The 19,859-nt window shown below is 57.5% G+C and overlaps 2 protein-coding genes across 3 annotated transcripts; one reads left to right on the forward strand and one right to left on the reverse strand.

The window, feature by feature from the left end:
- The first annotated feature begins 592 nt into the window (after positions 1 to 592).
- On the forward strand, positions 593 to 5,807 carry PLA2G3 (phospholipase A2 group III). Of its 2 annotated transcripts, XM_036074541.2 has the most exons (7): positions 593 to 1,177; positions 2,152 to 2,284; positions 2,530 to 2,664; positions 2,945 to 3,255; positions 3,934 to 4,063; positions 4,172 to 4,288; positions 4,692 to 5,807. In XM_036074541.2, exons 1-7 carry the CDS (start codon positions 640 to 642, stop codon positions 4,894 to 4,896), a joined length of 1,569 nt encoding a protein of 522 aa, XP_035930434.1. In that variant the 5' UTR covers positions 593 to 639; the 3' UTR covers positions 4,897 to 5,807. The 2 variants fall into 2 exon arrangements, with proteins under 2 accessions (XP_035930434.1, XP_077916884.1); XM_078060758.1 differs by lacking the exon at positions 2,530 to 2,664.
- A 110-nt stretch (positions 5,808 to 5,917) lies between these two features.
- On the reverse strand, positions 5,918 to 14,749 carry INPP5J (inositol polyphosphate-5-phosphatase J). Its single transcript, XM_036074524.2, has 13 exons — positions 14,577 to 14,749; positions 11,790 to 12,955; positions 11,311 to 11,427; positions 11,084 to 11,192; positions 10,772 to 10,888; positions 10,257 to 10,432; positions 9,696 to 9,807; positions 9,443 to 9,552; positions 9,113 to 9,296; positions 7,336 to 7,473; positions 7,097 to 7,174; positions 6,867 to 6,971; positions 5,918 to 6,668 (listed from the first exon to the last, which is right to left on the reverse strand). The coding sequence occupies exons 1-13, from the start codon at positions 14,685 to 14,687 to the stop codon at positions 6,177 to 6,179; spliced, it is 3,015 nt and encodes a 1,004-aa protein (XP_035930417.1). The 5' UTR covers positions 14,688 to 14,749; the 3' UTR covers positions 5,918 to 6,176.
- Between the last annotated feature and the right edge of the window lie 5,110 nt (positions 14,750 to 19,859).

A 19,859-nucleotide genomic window follows, 5' to 3' on the forward strand; every position in this document is an offset into this window, starting at 1 on the left:
GATTATGCCGAGAGGCTTTCTTAGAACCAGTCCTGGGCGGTGGTGTACCCCAGGTGGCCAGGGGATGGACTCCCCCTTTCCCAGAAGCCTCAGGAGCTCCCAGGGGGGTGGCCACAGGGCCCCAGCCCTGCGCTGAGCTCCTTCACATAGGTCTGGCAGAGGCCATGGCCCCCTGCCAACTTCGTGGAGGTGGGTGTGGCAGTCTCCCTGGCGCAAGGGGCTGAGGACGAGTTCTGGGAGCCTCCTCTGAGCCCCTGAACCCCCTTCCCTCCCAGGAAGATAGAGATCCTCTCCTGGCCCTCTGTCCCACAGCCCAAGGCTTTGGCTCTCACAGTCACCATCCAGGCGGGCTGGCAGCAGGTGACTGGATGAGAAAGGCATGGTGAATGGGGGCGTGGGCCCTGGCAAGTACACTCCTTGGCCAATCAGCAGCCTGCCCAGCCGGTGGATTCAGTTACAAGCCCGAGATCACCCCATACTCCAGCCTCCTTCCTACTCCTCCCAAAGCTCCATTCATTGGCCCCGCTGCACCGGGTCTGCAGGGCACTGCTTCCGCTCAGTTGCTAAAGCTGCTGCCTCGTGGGCTGCCGGGGGTTGGTGTCCTGGGGGCTTTGTCTGACTGGGCTGGTCTAGGACGGAATGGGGGTTCCGGTAGTGCTGTTAGGGATGCTGAGCTTCCTGGGAGTGGCTGGGGGGGTCTCCTCTGCCCTCCGCTGGGACAGCACCTCCTGCCACTTGGTCAGGCCCACCCCCGGCAGCCCCTTGGGGACACTGAGCTTCCTGGGAAAGGATGCCCAAGGACTGGCCCTGTTCCAGGCCCACTGGGACCGGCACGGGAGGCTGCAAGCGTGTAGCTGGCGAGACGAGCCAGAGCTCACCGCGGCCTTCAGTGCCCTCTGTGCTGGTGAGATCACCCAGGGCTCCTTCATCCACACCCCTGGACCCGAGCTGCAGAGAGCCCTGGCCACACTTCAGAGTCAGGGGGGCGCCTGCCGAGGGCCTGAAGAGGGTCCAGCAGGGGCTAGGGAGAAGCGAGCAGCAGGGACCAGGGAGGAGCAAGCAGGACACAGCAGAGCACCTGGCAACAGAAGACCCCAGCGGGTGAAGAGAGGCTGGACCATGCCTGGCACGCTGTGGTGTGGAGTAGGGGATTCTGCTGGGAACTCCTCGGAGCTGGGTGAGTCATGGGGGTGTGGACTGGGGGGCAGGGGAGGGAAGTGCTGGTTTTCGCCCTGGCCCCAACTCTCCCAGGCTGTGTGTCCGTGGGGGATTTCAATGTCCTTATCTGTAAAATGGGGGTGACCCTAAGTCTCATCATGGGTTGCTTAATTTAGGTCATAGATGGCAAATGTCCTAGTCAAACCTCGGAGTCCTCATTAATCACCATCCCTGGGAGGGGTTGGACTAGGGTGGGTCCAAGGTTGGCTGAGCCAAAAAGCCATTACCCAAGAGGAGGCTTTATGAGGCAGGATGCCCAGGGGAAGGGACGCCGAGACCCAAAGGCCTGGGTTAGCAAATTCAGGCTGAACAAGTCACTTCCCATCTCTGAACCTTGGCTTCCTCACAGGTACATGGAGATGACATTTCCCTCACAGAGCTGCTGTGAGTTTGGGTGTGGGGAGTGTCAGGCACTTGGGAAATGCTCAGTAATGGTAACAAACTTGGATGACTTTTTTGCACTCGGTACAGCTGTCTTTGTGCACGCATGGTGGGTTGGGGGAAGGCTTTGGCACCTGAGTTGGAGCAGACTGGCATCCTGGAAATGCCTCATCATGCCAGCGAGAAAGGACGCACTCTGCCTCTTTGCCATTCCATTCCGCACACATTCATAACTTTGGAGTTTTATTTGGGGCATGAGCTTGGGAGCTCTGGAGGCAGACTTCACTTCCCCTGAGGAAGTCCCTTTCCCGAACAAGGGCTCCTGGGTGGGTTGCCCAGCATTTGGAGCCGCCCAATAAAGGCTGTGCCTGGTTGCTCTCGTCAAGCTTTGAAACTGAGAGTCCCACAGAGGGAGAGTGGCCTGAGGCCACCCAGGGTATCTGTGTCAGGGCTGGGGCAAGACAAGGTCCCTGCTCCCTGCACCAGCGAGGCATAAGCCAGCATGGGGTGCCCAGGACCCTGCTCAGCTGGTGCCCTCTTTGCCTCCTGCAGGGGTCTTCCGAGGCACTGATCTCTGCTGCCGGGAACACGACCATTGCCCACAGAACATCTCGCCCTTCCAGTACAACTATGGCATCCGAAACTACCGATTCCACACCATCTCCCACTGTGACTGTGATGCCAGGTTGGCAGTGGGCAGAGAGGGCCAGGGGCTCAGGGGTGGGATAGTTCCTGGGTGCAGAGACTGGGATTCCAAAGAATCCTAAAAGATCAGCCCGCCAGACCCCACCGTGCAGGTGGGAAAGCTGAGCCCTAGGAGAAAAGACCCTTGGATCCCAAACCACCTGCACGGTAGCGACTGGGTGGTCTCGGAGGAAGGGAGGGGTGGCCCTCTTTGGTCCAGGGACCTGAGTGCCAGCTCTCGGGCAGGTTCCAGCGATGCCTGCAGAACCAGCAGGACTCCATCTCAGACATCATGGGTGTGGCCTTCTTCAATGTGCTGGAGATCCCCTGCTTCGAGCTGGAGGAGCAGGAGGCCTGTGTGGCGTGGTACTGGTGGGGAGGGTATGTGGCTGCCCCCTTCAATCCCCTTCCCAGCCAGAGGGGGAGCCTGGGCTCCAAGCCCTGGGAGGGAGGCTTTGTCTGTCCATCCTCCAGCGAATGATACCTCATCCTCCCTGTGCTCTCCTCAGGACAGGGCCCAGGCTGCAGACCTTCCTCGGGTGCTCCACATAGGCCAGTGGGACAAGGGATGGCACTGACAGAGCCTTGGTCTCCATGGAGATGAACCTGGGGTTTCCGTGTGTGGTGGGGGGGTTGTGAGTTACCAATTGCCACCTTCCAGGTGTAGAACATATGGCTCCATACCCCTTGCCCGCCTCCAGTCCAGGAGGACCTTCTACAATGCCTCCTGGAGCTCCCTGGCCACCCCCGTGACTCCCAGCCTCCAGAGCCCAGCCCCCAGCAGGCCTCCGCAGAAGCAACGTTCTCAGAAGCGGCCGCCACAATGGAAAGGGTCTAAGCACCCCCACAAAACCAACACCACAGCCATCCATGTCCCCGTGGCCTCCACCAAATCGGATATGTCCCCCACAGCCTGGCTGGAGGTCACCCATCCAGGCCTCCAGGGGCCACAGAATGGCCTAAAACCTCAGGGTGAGCTCAGAACTTAACTTTGGGGGTTCCTGATGTGGGAAGGTGTCCCTGCCTCTGTTGAGGGGCCCTGTGTTGAGGGGCCCTGTGTTGCTTCCTTCCCTTTTCCAAACTCTTCCTGGGGTGTCCCAACCTCTCCCATCAAGTCACATTGCAGCTAGAAGGATTTTCGTAAGCCCTAAACTTGCCCATATCACTCCTCACTGAGCCCCCACCATGGCTCCTCTTAACTCATGATGTCCCAATACCCAGGGGCCCTCAGGTGCTGGTCCTGCAGACTCTACTCCCCAGTTGAAACTCCAGTCTTGAAAACCTCATTTGGTTCCTCAAAAGCAGCTTGCTCTGTCCCACCTCTGGGCCTTTGCGCATGCAGTTCCTTCTGCCTGGAGCACTCTTGCCGAGTCTTCTTGTCTCTGCTTAGCAGTCTCTTCCTCCAAAAAGCCTTTCCTGACCAACATTCTGGGCTCTATGGTGGCACTGCTGTGTGTGCATGTGAGTGTGCGTGTGCATGTGTGTGTGAGACGTGTGTAGCATTCTGAAGGCAGGAAGGACATGAGACGGGGGACACTGTCTTTGTGTGACTGAGCACGTGTGCCTATGCTTCCCCTAAATGGCAGTGGGCATTGGTGGGGCTTTGCTGGGGGACCGGGCTCCCCTCACCACCATGCCCCCTCCCCCCAGATGCCCGCCGGGCCTGCCGCGCCTTGCGCCGTCTGGATCAATGCAAGCAGCAGATCGGGCCTCAGGAAACCAAGTTCCAACTGCTCAATAGCGCCCATGAACCCCTCTTCCACTGCAACTGCACACGTCGGTGAGGCCTGCTTGGGCCGTTGGGGGTGGGCAGCCTGCTGCCAGTCACGGAGAGGGGGCTCCTGGGTGGCCAGGCCCTGCCCTAGCCTAAGCCTGCCTCTGCCCTCAGTCTGGCACGCTTCCTGAGGCTGCACAGCCCAGCTGCGGGCACCAACATGCTTTGGGAGCTGCTAGGCATGAGCTGCTTCAAGCTGGCCCCTCCACTGGACTGTGCTGAGGGCAAAAGGTAAGTGGCGGCAAGGCCAGGATGGAGGGGGCATTTTCCCAAGGGGGGGTTACCTATCCTCCCTTTGTGTGCCAGGGCCAAAGGGATGGGGAAAGGGGCTAAGGCACCTCTGAGTTCCATCGTCATCATCCCCCTACTCCCTGGTGCTCCAGGTGCAGCTCTGCATTGGCTTGTACGGGTCCATGTTGACTCTGTCACTTCCTATGCGACCTAGCAAGTTCAGTCACCGCTCCGTGCCTCCATTTTCTTATTTGTAAAAAGCTTGTAGAAACCAAGGAAATGGTATGTGTGACACTGTGACACACAGAGCCCAAGGCCTGCCTGGCACATAGTAAAATGTTTGCTTAACTCTTACTCCTAACCTAAAACCATGACCACCTGCCCCATTTTTCTCCACCCACAGCTGTTCCAGAGACCCTAGGGCCATCAAGGTGACAGCCCGGCACTTGCGGCGACTTCAAAAGAGCCGACGCCGGCTCTGGGGTGTGGGCACAGGTGAGGGGCAGGTGTGGCCTTCAGATCACCCAAGAGCCGCCATGTCATTCTATGACCACTGCCTGCAGCTGACCCAGGCAGCCCGGAGACCCATAGGGCAGCAGAAATCCTAGAACGGAATGATCTCAGTTCCGGCTCTCCTGGGCACCAGACTGGACCCTGCCTCTAGCTCTGCTAGGCCCCAGGGGGTCTTGGCTTCCTCTCCATGTGTTAGACTGAAGCATGGCTCGGGCCCCTGTGGACAGCCAGGCGGCAACGAGAGTCAAGGGTAAAATGCTGGACCACGTCTCCTGCTGTGCTGAGTGATCTCGAGCTGGTGACACAACCCCTCTGTGCTTGGATGTGGTGTTCAGGAGGCGCATTCTGATGCCCTGGGCTTGGGCCTTGCCAGATGGGAATGGGGAAAGGGTAACTTATTACAACAGCCTCAGGAGGTACCAGGAGGAGGTACACGTATCTCCAGGTTGCAAAATGAACACATATCTCAAAAGCCTGTCCAAGGAGCCCCAAGCACCTACTTGCTGAGGCCTGAGGCAGCAGGTGGGGAATGGGATGTCACAGAAGTGCCTGTATCTGAATCCAGGAAAGGGGAGGGTGCTAGGGGGTGCTTCCCAACTCTTCCCTGGGGGATCCCTTCTCAACAGCTGCTGTGCCCTTTCTGGCCCAGCCCTGGCCCATTTTTTACTACCCTAAACCCAAATTCAAATCTCCTCTGTGTCCTTGAACGAGGGACCTCCCCCACTCTGAGCCTTAGTAACTCCTCTGAAAAGGGGCAGTGTGACCAGGACCTACCTCATAGGATTGTTGAGGATTAAGTAAACCAATACATGGAGAATGCTTAGCACCTAGTAAATGTTCCCTCCCTCTAACATATAGCCAGACTGTGGTTAGGCATCTGATTCTGAGAGGTTCACCTCCTGGAGGCCTCAGTTTCCCCACCTGTGAAATAGGTCTAAGAATTGCACTGAACACACCGCAACTCAGGGTTGTGGTGCAGATTAAAAGAGATGGCATGTGTAATGTATACGGCTGGTTCCTGGTAATTGTCAGATCTATCATCCTCTTGCCTCTTTAGTCCCTTCCTCTGACTACCCCCACCCCCAGACTGCTAACAAGTTAGGAAGGAGTCAGGAGTGATGCTGGAGAATTTAATTTCTAATTGATGACCTCCAGGATTGCAACCCCCCCATCTCAGATGGGGGCCGATAGGGCTTTGCTGATTGTCACAGTTGAGGTACCAGGACTGAGTTTGGGGGACCCCACTTGGCCACCCCTGGCCAAGACAGAGTGGCAGGTGCGGATGAAGCCGGAGCAGCAGCAAAAGGAACACAGGTGGGTTTGCAGGAGATCAGGGCACAGTGGTGGCCACCTGGGCCCATCCACCCACCCACCCTCAGGGCCCCAGACCCCCTTCCTCCAGCCCCTGCCGGCCCTGGCTACTGGGGGCTGGGGCCTCCCGATTAGGTCCCCAGGAACCCCCACCACCAGGGTCGACGGTCTCCAGGCGCAGGGCAGGCAGCAAGCCGAGGCTTCGAGGCACAGATGGTGGGAAGGCCCAGGGACCGGGCAGCCCAGAGGGCCCCTCCTCACTACTGCCCCGGCTGCCACTGTCATTGCTCCTGTCAGGGGCCACCCGGGGCAGGCGGCGGCTCTGGGGTGAGGGGCTTCGGTTGGCACCACGGCGTTCACGGGATGAAGGCCGCAGGACAAGGCCAGGGAAGCGGGCCAGGCCTGGGCTGCGGCTACGGTGTCTCTTGGACTTGCCAGGGCTGGGGCTACGGGACTTGGATGCAAGCAGCTCCAGGGTACTGTCATCCTCATCCTCTGAACTGGCACTTGAGCTGTCCGTGCTGCTGCTGGCCGGCTCCGAGGTGGGCAGCGAGATCTGGGGGGGAGGCCGGTTACTGGGCTGCCCCGTGCCCCAACCAGCCGCGGAAGGCGTCTCGGAGCCACTCCCACCCTGCCCGTTAGCAGAGCCGGGAAGGTCAGGTTACTTGCAGGAGATCATGGAGCAGAAGGCAGAGGCTGTGGTGTTTGAACAGGGTCTTTTAGCACCCCCGATCCCGCAGTCTGACCTACTCACCTGGAAGGGCTCAGTGACGCCAATGAGGATGCTGTGCGTGTGGCTGTAATAGCCCAGGATGAAATCTCCATGGCCCTTGGGCAGTGACTCCTCACTGAAGGTCACCTGGTGGGCCCAGGACATAGGCCCAGGTTGGGGTCAGGGAGGCAGCCTCAAGGACTGCCCAAGCCAAGTCCCGAGCCCCAAGGGCAATGGGGACTTCCTCCCACCCTCCCCCTCCCTTTCAGTACCTGGTAGACGTTCCCATCCATATCCTCGTGTTTGGCCCAGACGTAAGCCACGTAGTCCTTGCAGTGGCGGAAACCCACCTGGGGTGAGAGGATTCAGGGTGGTGTCTCCTCTCGCCTGACTCCAGCAGCCTCCCGGGGTAGCAACAAACTCTGGAGAAGCCAGTGATCCCCCTGGGCCCCTGGCTGCTTTCCCCAGGCCCTCCCTTCCCTGAGGCCCTGACCGTCCCTGCCCTTCTCACCCGGTACAAGCCGATCCAGTCCCAGGAGCTGCGGGCGAACACGGTTTCCATGCGGTACCTCACCACAGCCTGCTCTGGTCGCACCCACTCGTCTGCCACCTCCAGCCGCACTAGCGGCACGTCGTCCCTGTAGGCAAACTGCCCAGGGGCGGGGGCCACATCAGGGGAGACCCTCCAAGTGTCCTTGGGCCTGAGTCCGCACAAATCAGCTGAGAGAAAGAGCCTTTGAAGCCATCTTACAGGTTGGGAAGCGAAGGCAGAACAGGTCTAGGATAAACGCCAGGCTTCCCACCTCCCAGCCCAGGGCTCTTTATGCCCGCAGCCTCCTTAGGGAGTAAGAATACAGCTTTGAAGTGAATAGGGTAGCCCTCGTTCTGCCCTTGCTCCCACCTCAGGGAAGGACTGAGGATGGTGTGTCAGCCTCAGGCTTTTGTCTACTACCCCCCCCACCACCACCACCATTTATCAGGTTTCGGGTTTCCCTCCCTCCTCAGCTTTTGAGCCAGGCTGTTCCAGAAGAAACCAGAACATCCTCTCCCTGTTCCTAGGTTCCTAACAGCAGGTTTGCCCGGGGTGGCCTCTTAGAAATGCTCTCTGGGGCCTCGCAAGATCAAAATGCTTTGGTCAAGAGACTTAAGTTCTCTGAGCCTCTTGGGAGGAGAATTTGCATGTCTCAGGGCCTACAAAGGCATTCAGAGGATGACAGAGCCCCAGGGCCTGGCACGCAGTAGGTGCTCAACAGGTAACGTTCTGCAAGGGTCAGAGACCTTGATGAGGAGGGAAGGTCAGGGTAGGGCACCCAAAAGGAGTGGTTCTCAAGGTGAGGCCCCTGACTGAGGGTGAAACCTCACACCCAAGTCTTTTACCAAAGGTCATGGGAGGCCCGACTTGGGCAGATTTCCATTCCCAGTTGAGGATACTGGCCAATGTCCCACTGACGGACCACATGACAAAGTTACCAGGGAAAACATTCTCTGGCCTGCAGACTCCCTCTTATCAGATCAAGGAAAGGAATCGGAGAGTCCAGAGTTGGGTTTCAGGACTGGAAAGATGGGATCTACCTTTCTCCCCTGCTGAGCCGCTGTGCAGCTTGGGGGTACATGCCTACCCTACTGGGGGGGCCTCAGTTCCCCATAGAAAAACAGAGTGTTGGACTACATGGTCTCTCAGGTCCAGCTCTGACATCTAGCATTTCTCCTTTTTACTTTGGCAACCAGAGACCTCAACCCTGAACACAACGCCCTTCTCACCCGGTACAAGCCGATAACTATACTATACTAACTAAAATATAAAATTCTTTGTATTTTCATCTCTCTACTCCTCCTCCCCATTACTACCTCACTCATGGTGCCTGGCACATGGTAAAATGGTAAATGAATAATGAATAAATATGAACGAAGGCTATATGGAGTTTGAATAAACATTTTGATTTTTCTGGTCTTACTATGTGACTATATAATGTGAATTTTAATAAAAGTGGTCCTAATCCTTTATCAGAAGAACAGAGTTAGGGATTAGTGAAGAAGGCATGGACTCTGAAAACAGACTAGCTTGGGTTCAAATCCTAATTCTTCTGTTTACCAGCTTTGTGACCCTGATGTGATGCCGTGTCTCTAAGCCTCAGTTTCCTCATCTAAAAATGGAGATCATAACCCACTCCCACTCCGCTGCAGTGAATGGATGCTGCTGAGGGCAGGTGCAAGGGCTTATTGGTGGGCCATGGGATGCTGAGCTGGACCTGGGGATGTCATGACGGGAGGATGGGGCCAGGACTCACCTGCAGGACGAACTGGGCAGCCACGGGCTTGTGGTCACTGACTGTGTATTCCATGTGGCTGCGGTAGCTGTGCTGGGTCACCTGGAGGCGGTGGCTTTCCCGTCCTGAAGGGCTGGGACCCACACACGGAGCCTTGACCTTCCACAGGATACGGTCTGTCCAGGCTGGCTTCCGCTTCTTGGCACTGAAGTAGGCAGGGGTGACCCAAGTTTCAGGGGCTGGGGTTTGAGGCACAGCCCCCAGCCTTGCTTCTTGCCAATCCTCTTCCCTTTCTTCCCTATCCAGAAGACCTCAGCCCATGTCTCCACCTCATCCCAGTGCTGAGCTCACCTGGTATCATATTTGTTAGTACCCACATCAAATTTGAAGGTGGGTGCAAAGTTGAGGGGCCCCTCCTGGAAGCCCTTCAGGATGGGCCAGGTGTTCTTGGCCATGTTGAGCTGTGAAGGTCCAAAAGGGCAGAATTGGACAACAGCTTGGACAGGACAGGTGAAGGCAAGAGCCAGAGCCTAGGAGTATGCAAAAGTGTGCTGGGTCATGCTCTGTGTGTTTGGCATTTAGGGTGCGGGCTGGGATTCTGCACCTGGTCCTTCTCCCAGAGCTGGTGGAGCTGGTCGCTGTCAATGGCAAACTTGACGAAGTGCAGGTCATAGCTCTCGATGCGGAAGTTGAGGTCCCCAAACCAGAACACGAGGCTGTTCGGGGGTGGGGGTCAGCAGGGCCCACGGGGTGAAAGAGCCCAACCCAGATCCTTCTCCACCCCCATCCGACCCACAGCACTGGATGCCCCTTGCGATGATGCAGTGGGTGGGGTGGGTGGCTGCAGACCCTCCAGCCCGCCAAGGAGAGGCAGGGGGATGCAGATCTAGAACAAAGTTTGATTGGACCCTCAGCAAGGCCCTGCCCCTCAGCAAAGCTCCACCCTGCAGTTTCTGTCCTCCATCAAACTTACCAGCATTCGTGTTCCTAGATGTAGTTTAGGGGGGCCACCCCCCCGCCATAGGCTCTGCCTCTCCCCGCAAGGCCCACCCAGGCTGGTACTAAGGTTCCTGTGGCCAAATTTTTGAGACTCTCGCCTCTGAGGCCCACCTCCTCCTTCACTAGCCCCGCCCAAGCTCCACTTGGTCCCGCCCAGAGCCCATACTCGTGATCCAGGATGCCATGCGCCCCGGGCCCCGGGAACTGCTGGAGGCTAAGGATGGTCTGGAAGTTGTCCTTGCGCTGCTCTGCCTTGTCCATGTGCGCTGGCAAGTGGCAGTTCAAGAAGCAGAGCATGTGCCCGAAGGCCGCCAGTCGCACGCTCACTCCACCCTTGTTGCCCTTGGGAGACATGGTTGATCGAGTCATGGGCGGGGCCTAGGCAAGTAGATGAGGCACTGGGCGGGGCCTAGAGAGGGGCGAGGCCAGCCAGCCGGGTGGAAGAGGCTTAGAGAGGGGTGGGTTCTACGGCAAGGAGGGGAACCTTGGGATGGGGCAGGGACAGGAAGGGGGCTGGGTCTAGAAAATGGTATGGGGTGTTGGGCGGGGTTGGGGAGAGACAGGCGACAGAGTAAGGGGTGGAGCATGGGGAGGGGACCTTGCCAGTGCGTGGAGGACCCGGAGGACTAATCTATAGACCCGTTAAGGCCCTGTCCCGTCCCGGGCTGCTCCCATGCTCACCCAATAGCCACCCAGGCCAGTGCGCGTGCAATCAGTCTGCACGTCCCTCAGGAAGGGCAGGTGGTAGTACTTGGCGAACAGCAGCAGGATGACGCCCTGCATCCGCACAGTACTCACCTGCGGCGGGAGGCGACGAGGTTGAGGGACCGCACACAACCCCCGCCCTGCTGTGCGCTTTCCCCCAGTCTCCTCCATCCTCCTATTTCGCGGACCCAGCAACAGAGGTCCAGCAGGCCCCACAGTGAATCAACGCAGAGCTGGGGCCGGGAATCCAGGGGGCTCCACCCCTCCAGGGGCTGAGGGAGACGTTACCAGCACGAAGTTGAAGGGTGCCAGCGCGTCCATGAAGAGCTCGCTCCACTGGTCTGTGAAGAGCGCGTCCTTGAGCCGCTTGTTGATCATGGAGTTCACTTCCTGCAACCTGGGGGTGGGGGTGAGGCGGCTGCCGGGTTGGGGGTGTCCTAGAAGCCCTTCCCATGGGCAAGGGTCTGGGAGGCACGAGGGATCCAGAGTGGGGTCCACCCGCCCGGCCCCCTCACCCTATGGCAATCATGTCTGCCCCATCACTGTCATCACCACTGCTGCCCAGGTGGAGGAGGGATGTGACGTCGTCAGGGGGCATGGCCGTGCCCACATTCCACGTGACCACAGTGATCCTGGGGGTGGGGGTATAGGAGGGGTTACCACTGGGCACCACTCCCTCCTCCTCCCTCCCTCCCACAGGGCTCTTTCTGGGGAAATAAACTGAGGCAGGTGTGGGTGTAAGCTCTCGGAAGGAGGACAGTGGGCCCAGGATCCCTCCTACCAGACTCTCCCAGAGGAGATCGATTGAGGCAGGGGTGGGCAAGTCCCTTAGGAGAAGATGCTGTCTCCTGAGGGTCCCAGAGTAGGCCCAGTACCCCCAAAGAATCTTCCTCAGGGAAGTAAACTGGGGTAGTGTAGGGTAAGCCACCCTGGAAAGATGGCTAGTTTCAGAGCTCGAGCCCCACCAATCTTTCTTGGGAGAAGGCCCCCTCACCAGAAGCCAGGGTCGCTCTTGCAGGTAGGCTGAGCTGACCAACAGGATGATGAGGTGGAGGTAGAAGGGGAGGTGGTGACCGGAGCTGGAGTTTCTCGGGGCTGAAGACTGGGGCTCAAGTGCCCACTAGGCCCTGCACCCTGGGTGCCAGGCCTGGAGAGGGCCGTCTCAGGGGCTGGTGGCACACAGGGGGAGCGGTTGGGGGAGCGGCTGGGGGAACGGCTGGGAGACCGGGGTGGCTTGGGCAGAGGTGGGGGCACAGTCTGGGCCGAGGAGGCCCCTGGCCGGAAGGTGGGGGACAGAAGTCCTGGGGAACGGGAAGCAGGCTCTGGAGGGCCCTGGCCCACATCCAGGGGCAGGGTCTGGGGTGGCCGGGGCAGGACAGGATCCTCGGGGCTGCTGCGGGGGGCCTCAGGCCGGGCTCTGAAGGAGGGGGAGATCCAGGGGTCTGGGGGGGTTTGGATTAAGGATGTGGAGCCCGCAGGACCAGATGCCTGAGCTGAAGGCTGGAGATGCTCTTCGGAAGAGGGGAGAGGTTTAGGGGCTGGGGCATCCCTCTCTTTAGCTGGTGTCCATCCGACAGAGGCCGAGGCTGACGTCACAGAAGCTGGAGCCAGGGCCTGGTCCTGAGAGGACGACAAAACTGGACTGGGCACTAGGGAAGAGTTGGAAGGGGGTTGTGGGGGCTGCTCCTCAGATGCCAGGGCCAGGCTCAGGCCTGAGGCAGCCAGTGCTGGCTTGGGTCCCACGGAGGCAGGTGGCACCTGCTTTTGGTCCCTGGACGTTGGAGACAGCCTGGGCCTCAGGGTGGCTGGGGGAGGCCTCGGCCTTGCCGAGGCGGACATCACCACCTGCCCCAGGGGTGCTGGAGCCAGGACTGAGCCTGAGGTCACCGGAGGCGGCTTCGGCCCAGCTGAGGCAGACATGACTAACTGGCCCACGGGTGTTGGAGCCAGGCTGGAACTGCGGCGGCCAAGAGCTGTCTTCTGCCCTCCAGGGGTAGACAGTGGAGCCAGGGTGGGTCGAGGAGACGCCAGAGCCAACCTCGGCCCCTCTGTGGAAGGTGCCATAGCTGCTCGTGGCCCCGCAGCTGCTAGAGCCAACCTTGGTTCCGAGGGCACTGGGGCCGCATTCTCCTTCACCGGGAGCTGAAAACTTGAGTCCACCTTGCAGAAGACAAGTCAAAGACTCAGGGTAACCCTAACCAGGGGCTTGGGCCCCAACTTCCATAGAGACCCCAGCAGACTCCATCTAGCTAAGAAAGGCATATCTTTGCAAGGAAGTTCTTCCTAATTTCTCACTGCAATCTATTCTGTTGCAAATCAGCTTCTCTTTTGGAGGAAAGAGGATGCAGAACCTTATCCCCTCCCTCAAGTCTGACACCTCTCATAGATGGGGAACCTAAGACCCCACCTCAAATGAGGCAGGGTGTGAGCCTGAACCCGAGGGTTCTCTCCTTGCCTTCCTGGTTGACACCAACTCCCTGGCCATGCTGGAGTTTGGGCGCCTGGAGCCAGCTTCCCTGGGCAGCCCTCCCTGCATTTCCTCCTGCTCCCCTGGCTAAGGGCTAACACCCCAGATCTGCCCTCTCTGGACACCCTGGGTCTAGCCTATTCCTCTCCTTTCCTCCACAGTTCCTCCAGGAACCGTCAGCTTCTTCCCTGCCCAGCATCGTGAACTCCTTGGTCACGGTCCTCTCTGTCCTCCTCACCCACTCCCAGGGTTCCATATAGGAGCAAGAGCAGGGCTAAGACTAGCCATGTCAATTCCAAGCCCAGCTCCATGTCCCCTTAGGCAAGCACCCCTCTGCCCAGGGCCTCAGTTTTTGTCTGTAAAATGAAGAAATCTGGTAAAGGGTCCCTAGCCACACCTTGCTCCTGAGAAGCCTGGGTCTCCCATTCTCTGCATTTATGAGCCAAACATTTGCTAGGATTCCATTCGAGCCCCATGGAATAGTCTGTCCTCATCAAGTGTGATTCTAACATTCAGAGCAAGTGCAGGATTCTGTTGATCCTGGCATTCACTTCTCTGTGCCCAATTGCACTGTCTCCCCTGTCTCCCCCACTTTTGAGGACAAGCAAGCAGGTATCCTCCTTTTGTCTGGTAGGCGGAGTGGGGGGACATGAGGCCCTGTGGGGACCTCCTCTCTCTTTCCCATCTGTCCTCTGTTTCTGATGCCCCTGTCTCCAGAAGACAGGATAAAACGTCCTCCGCCAGGGAGGGCAGAAGGTTTACACCCGCCCTGAGGTGGCCCCATCCCTGCCTCCAGACGTGCAGCTCTGTCTGTGTCCCGTGTCCTTCTCGTTTCAGAGAACCTGAAACTCTGCCTCCACCTTCCTCCTCAAACTTAGCTCTTTGAGGCTGCATTTTGGGCATCCTCCTTGGCTCCAAGTGTCCCCCCAACCACCACACCGCCTCCAGCACTAACAACTTAGACATCCCAGATGTCACCATTTTAGTCTTCAGGGACAAGCCTCCTCATTTTGCATTGGTTCAGAGAGGACAAGCAACTTGCCCAAGGTCACACAGCAAACCTGGAGCACAGCTGGATCCCCTGACACCCAGTCCAGGGCTCTCCTGGGGGCTCCTGGAGATGGCTAACTCCATCTCTCTCTGGGTGTCCCATCACTGCCCCCTCAGCCCCCAGAGTGCCCTGTTTGCCTAGCCCCTGCTAGTGGGCAGAGGAGAGTGCCCGCCCCTCAGCCAGGGGCACCAGAGTGCCTGCGGTGCGTGGGGCTGTGTGGGACCAAGGATCAGGGATGGGGGTTTAGGTTTCAGGGGTCTTACCTTGGAGGGTGCCCCAGTTTGGGAAACCCCATGGGGCCCAGGCATGGGCAGGGGTCCCAGGCCAGCCCGGGTGCCTGGCCTCCTGCTACTGCTGCTGCTCTGGCCCTCCATGTCTGCAGCCCCGAGCAGCCCGGGCTCCCTGGGCTCCGGCTCCTGCTCCTCCGCTCCCGGGAACCAGTGATGTCATCAGCCGTTTCAACCTGCTGAGAATTTAAAGACACAGGCACCTACTTCCCAACCTAGAGGTGGCCAAGGCAAGGTGGCCTACACTCTGGGAACCCTTCAAGCTGACTGCTGAGGCTGAAATGGCCATGGGGCGGGGTGGAGAATGTGCCCGTTGGCCTGGCTTGGGTCCCAACTGGCGACATGGAGGAGGCTGCCTGTCTGCCCCCGCCCTCCTGCCGTAGGCCTGGCTGGTCCTTACTCAAAGGTGGGGTATTGACACACCTGAGGGACAACGTAGAGACAGGTAGCTCGGAGGTCAGCACCCTCTCCAGGGCCGCAGAGACAACTGAGAGGGAGACCCTGCCATGATCCTGTGAGCTTCCTGACTCTCTGCCAGCCCAGGGTTTGCTTTGGCCCCCACCTTTGCCCCATTTTCGGTCCTTGGTGCCCGCCCCCTGCCTGGCTCTATCCTTCCCATCCCAGAGCCATACACTCAGGCTCCAGCCACTGGAATCCCCTCCCATCCCAGCCTCACCACCGTCCCCTGCTATTCTGCAGACACCTGGCCACCTGTCCTGGATGTCTTCACAGCCCAGCCCCTCTCAGCTTTTCTCTCTCCAGTATTCACTGGGTGTGGTTCGGGTGAGGGACTAGCTCAAGTTCACCGGGTGAGCTGGGGAGGTCTCAAGAGTTTCAGTGAGGAAAGGGAGGTTTCTCAGTGACCCAAGACCCATAGGAGCCAATTGGGGTGTCTGAGGGGAGGGAACTAAGGTGGAGAAAGTCCCAGCAGTGGGGGAACAGACTGGCAGGAAGGTGAAAAACAGGCCCGGGAAACTTCGATGGCCAGGACCCAGCACAGGGTCCAGGGAAATATTTGCTGAATGAACCGATGACTCAATGAGTGAGTGAGGAGAGTGAATGAGTGACGGGGCTCAGATGTGGCCAGGGATGACTGTGGGCCCTCTGATTCTGCCTCCTTCCCTCTCTCACTCTTACCTGCTAAGTAGTCCCTGAGATCCTGATTTCTCCAGAATTGCTGGATTGCTTCGAGAGGAATGATCACACTCAGTGTAGCCAGAAAATGTCCAGAGTTTTGTACCCAGAGCTCTCTGGTGGTCCACGGTCACCACTGTAGCCTCATGGGCCTGTGTGGTCCCCTGCATGAAAGCTGCATGGACAGATACCTCGTCTCCTTCTCCTGGATGGGATTCCCCCCTCTGCTAGACTGTCTCGGGGTCTAGTCTGTGTTTTCCAGCCAGCAGCTCTGTGAGGCTGGAATTTGCAGGGGCGGAGCCCCAGACCATGTTAGGGCCCTGGAGTAGAAAGGATTTGGGGTGATGAAGGATGGTGGAAGTGATGAGTGGCTACAGGGGAGGTGACTGTGGTGGAGATAATGATGTACGGAATTCTGATAATGGAAGTGGAGGACCGACACTGATGATGGAGGTGCTGGTGATGTTTCGGGTAAATGGAGGTCGTGGAGGTGATAACAAAGGTACAGCCGTTGGTGATGGTCGAGGTAGTAGAGTGAAGCGATGGTGGTCACTGGGATGAGGGTGACAGTAACGGTGGAGGAGAGATGGGGGCAGGGAGGCACCTGGGCTGTTCCGTTGATAGAAGAAGAGGTGGTGGTGGAACGGGACATGGTGGTGGGACTCAGGCCACCAGAGAGGGAAGGAAAATTTGGACTTACCCTGCCCAGTCGTCTGACTCCTATTGTATAGATGAGAAAATGGAGGAAGGAGCCCCCCCGCCTCCCCCGCCCCCCCCCCCCCCCCCCCCCCCGCCTCGTGAGTACTGGCCTCCAGTGCAACCCTGGAAGTGGGGGAGGGGGCAGATCCCAGTCCCTGGGGCCTGTCGCAGAGCTCAGCCATCCACAGCTCAGACAGGGACATCAGTGTCCTTTGGAAGCCAGGCAAATGTCATGCAAATGAGCATGCAGAGGGTTGCTGCACCCTGCAGGGCAGCCCAGGATTTCCCGTCATCGTCCCTCCCTGAAGTCAGATCCCACAGGGGACTTTGTTTCTGGCCTTGCCACTGGCTTACCTGGGGAGGTCGCTCAGATTCCTGATTTGTGTAGGGAGATAAAAACAGTAGATACCTCCTAAGGTTGCTGTGAAGATTCAACAAGAGGATATATCTGAAGTGTTTAGCACAGAGCGGGGCACAAGCGAGCTCTCGGCGAGGGCAGCAGCTCTGCAGTTGGCATCACCACCATCATCATCTGCTCCAACCTGCCCATTTAGTGGATGCTGAAACTGAGGCCAGTGTCAGTTGCATTCCTGGGGGGAAGGGACAGGGGCTCTGAGACCCAGACTTGGCTTTACCAGGAGAAGGGGGCGGGGGGGGGGCGGACCCTGGTTGAGAAGGGAGCAGGGTAAGAGCTATATTTGAGCTCCTGGTGTGATGACTAAGGAGGTTGATAACAGGCTCTCGGGCTCTGGGCGGCAGGCTGGGGGCAGCTGCCAGGGAGAACCGCCCCCCTGGAGACGGCTGTCTCCAAAGGCCCCTCCTGGCTCCCTCCCTGTCCTCACTCCAGGGAGTAGGGGGGTGGTGTGCTGAGGCAAAGGGTACATCTTGTCCAATCCCCCCCCCTTGGAAACTCTTAGTGCTACCCTTCAGGCTGTTTAGGTCAGGAATAGGAAAGGAGGGAGCTGGTGATTGACAAATTATCTCACTCTCCATAGTAACCCTGGGAGGCTGGTAATAAGATCCCCATTCGACAGAGGAAGAAACTGAGCTCTAGGGATTACACAGCCATTAGGGGACAGAGCATGGGGTTCCCAGGGAGAGAGTGGATAATTCTCCCCCATAGAAGTGACTGTTGAACTCCTCCTTTGAAGGAGAGTCAGTGTTGCCAAATTGAAAAAAAGGAGAAATGCCCTGGGAAGCAGAGGGAGGAGCAGGGGCAAAAGAATGGAGCATGAAAGGTCCAGGCTATGTATGACAGGATGCAAAATCTGGATATGTGCCCTCGTGGTCCTTTGGCTCAGAGTAAACCCATCATAAGCAGGGAAGGGAGAGAGACTTTCTCTTTCCTCCTCCTCTTCCTTGAGCCACCTGAGGATGGTAATGATACAGAAGGGCCTGTCCTCCTTCCTTTTGCTCCCTGGTCACCCTGACCCAGGCCCACAGAGAGGGAGGTCACACTGTGGCCACTAGCCGATAAATAAATCTCTTGAGATTGTAGAGTGTGCCATAGGGTCCTGTAGGAAGGTAGAAGAGGGAAGCATTAAGGAGGGCTTCTGTGAGGAGGAAGCATACAGGGCACGGAGGAACACTTCTCCCTTCGCTCCAGGGTTCTTTATTGCTCCGAGTACCACATGTTACGTCATTGTATCCTCATTCTCCCTCTCTGGGGCAGGTGTCATCCTCAGCTCCCATTCTGCCCCATAGGAAATGGGTTCAAGCAGGAGTGACTTTCCCAAGGTCACACAGCTGGGGCTGCGCTCAGGCATCCCTCCTCCCTCTCCTCAGCTCCCCCTCCTCCCAGGCAGCCCAGCACCCGCTGTCAGCTGCTCTGAAGTGAGTGGCTATTTTTATTCTGGTGCGAGGGGATCTTGGGCAGCAGAGCCATGTAGGTTAGAAGACTCTAGGACACCGGCTTCGGCAGGAAAGGCGAGGCTTACTGCAAGAACATAAGCTTGCCGGGGGGTTCTCATTTCCTGCATGCCAACCTGCCCTGGGCGCTCATGTACCAGAAATTGCTTTTCAGGAGCTCAGAACAGAGCATAGAACCAAACTAAACCCTGGCCCTGATCCCAGATCCAATCTGAGCCCCAATTTTGGTGTTAACTGAGGCCTTATCCCATGCCAAGACTGACCCTATACCCTACCCTGACCGTAGTCTTAGATCAAGCCCTGACTCTACCCATGTACAGAGCCTGATCCAAGTCTGACTAAGGCTGATCCCAACTGAGACCTTGATTCTGGACCCAGATTGAGCCCTGGTTCTCTGTCTAAGCCTGAGCCATAGTCATTGACCGAATTCTAACCCCAGTCCAGACTAACCCTTGATTTTAGACTGAGCCCCAACCCCAGGTCTAGACTGAGCTCAGAGTCTAGTCATTAACTAAATCCTGAACATGATGGCAGATTGAGCAATGATTTTGGTCACAGACCGAGCCCTGAGCCAAATCACTGATAGAATCCTGTCTTCAAAATGAGCTCTAACCCTGGGTCACACAACACTGGTCCCACACTGAGCCCTCGTTTCAGACTGTGCACTGACCAAATCTGGTCAAAGCCTGAGCCTTGAATGTAGTCATAGACTGAGCCTTGATCTTGGTCACAGACTGAGGTCCAAGCCCAATTATTGACTGAGCCCTGAACTGACTCCAGCCCGAGACTCAGTTCTAAATCTGGCTTTAGGCCAAGGGCTGACCCTGACCCCAATCCCATTACAGACTAAACCCCAAACCCAGCCCCACCCGAGGAAGGCTGCTAGCCTAGATTACAAAATGCCACATAAGGGCATGGATTAAAAGTAGAGATCTGTTCAGGGACAACCTGGGCCTCCCATGAGTGCTGATGCCAGAATGTTCCTGGTACTCTTGTGGCTAGTGTCTCTACCACTGGTTCCACTCACTGGCTAGTCAACCCCCAGCAGCCCAGGCTGTGGCCCCTCTAGGCCACAGCATCTAGGTTAATGCAATGAGAGTGGTTTGGTGGCATCTGTCCAGTGAACAATGTGGGTCCATGAGGCACTGAGGTTTGGCTCTGTCAGCAGAAAGGCCACAGGCTCCATGGGGCCTCTGGCTTCCGCCACTCTGAGGCTCTTGCCTTGCTGGGGTATGGGCTAGGGTTGAGGGAATCCATGGCATTTGACCCATTATTTCTGTAAACAAAGTTTACTGTTTGTATTTAGATAATACATAATTATTATAGAAAATACAGAAAAAAAGTATAAAGGAGAAAAGCTTCACCCTATAACTTCATCTACCAAGAGATGACTATTTTGACTTCTTGGGTTGTTTCCATCTAGATTTTGTGATTTGGGCTAGGCATATATGTCTATATATACATATTTTATAAAATTGGTTGGCTACTCTGTTGATGCTACAACATCTGTTGAAGCCCATATCCTAGACGGGCTCCTGGAATGGGTCTCAGCTGGTT

Source organism: Halichoerus grypus, chromosome 13, assembly GCF_964656455.1.
Source record: "Halichoerus grypus chromosome 13, mHalGry1.hap1.1, whole genome shotgun sequence".
Classification (NCBI taxonomy): Eukaryota; Metazoa; Chordata; class Mammalia; order Carnivora; family Phocidae; genus Halichoerus; species Halichoerus grypus.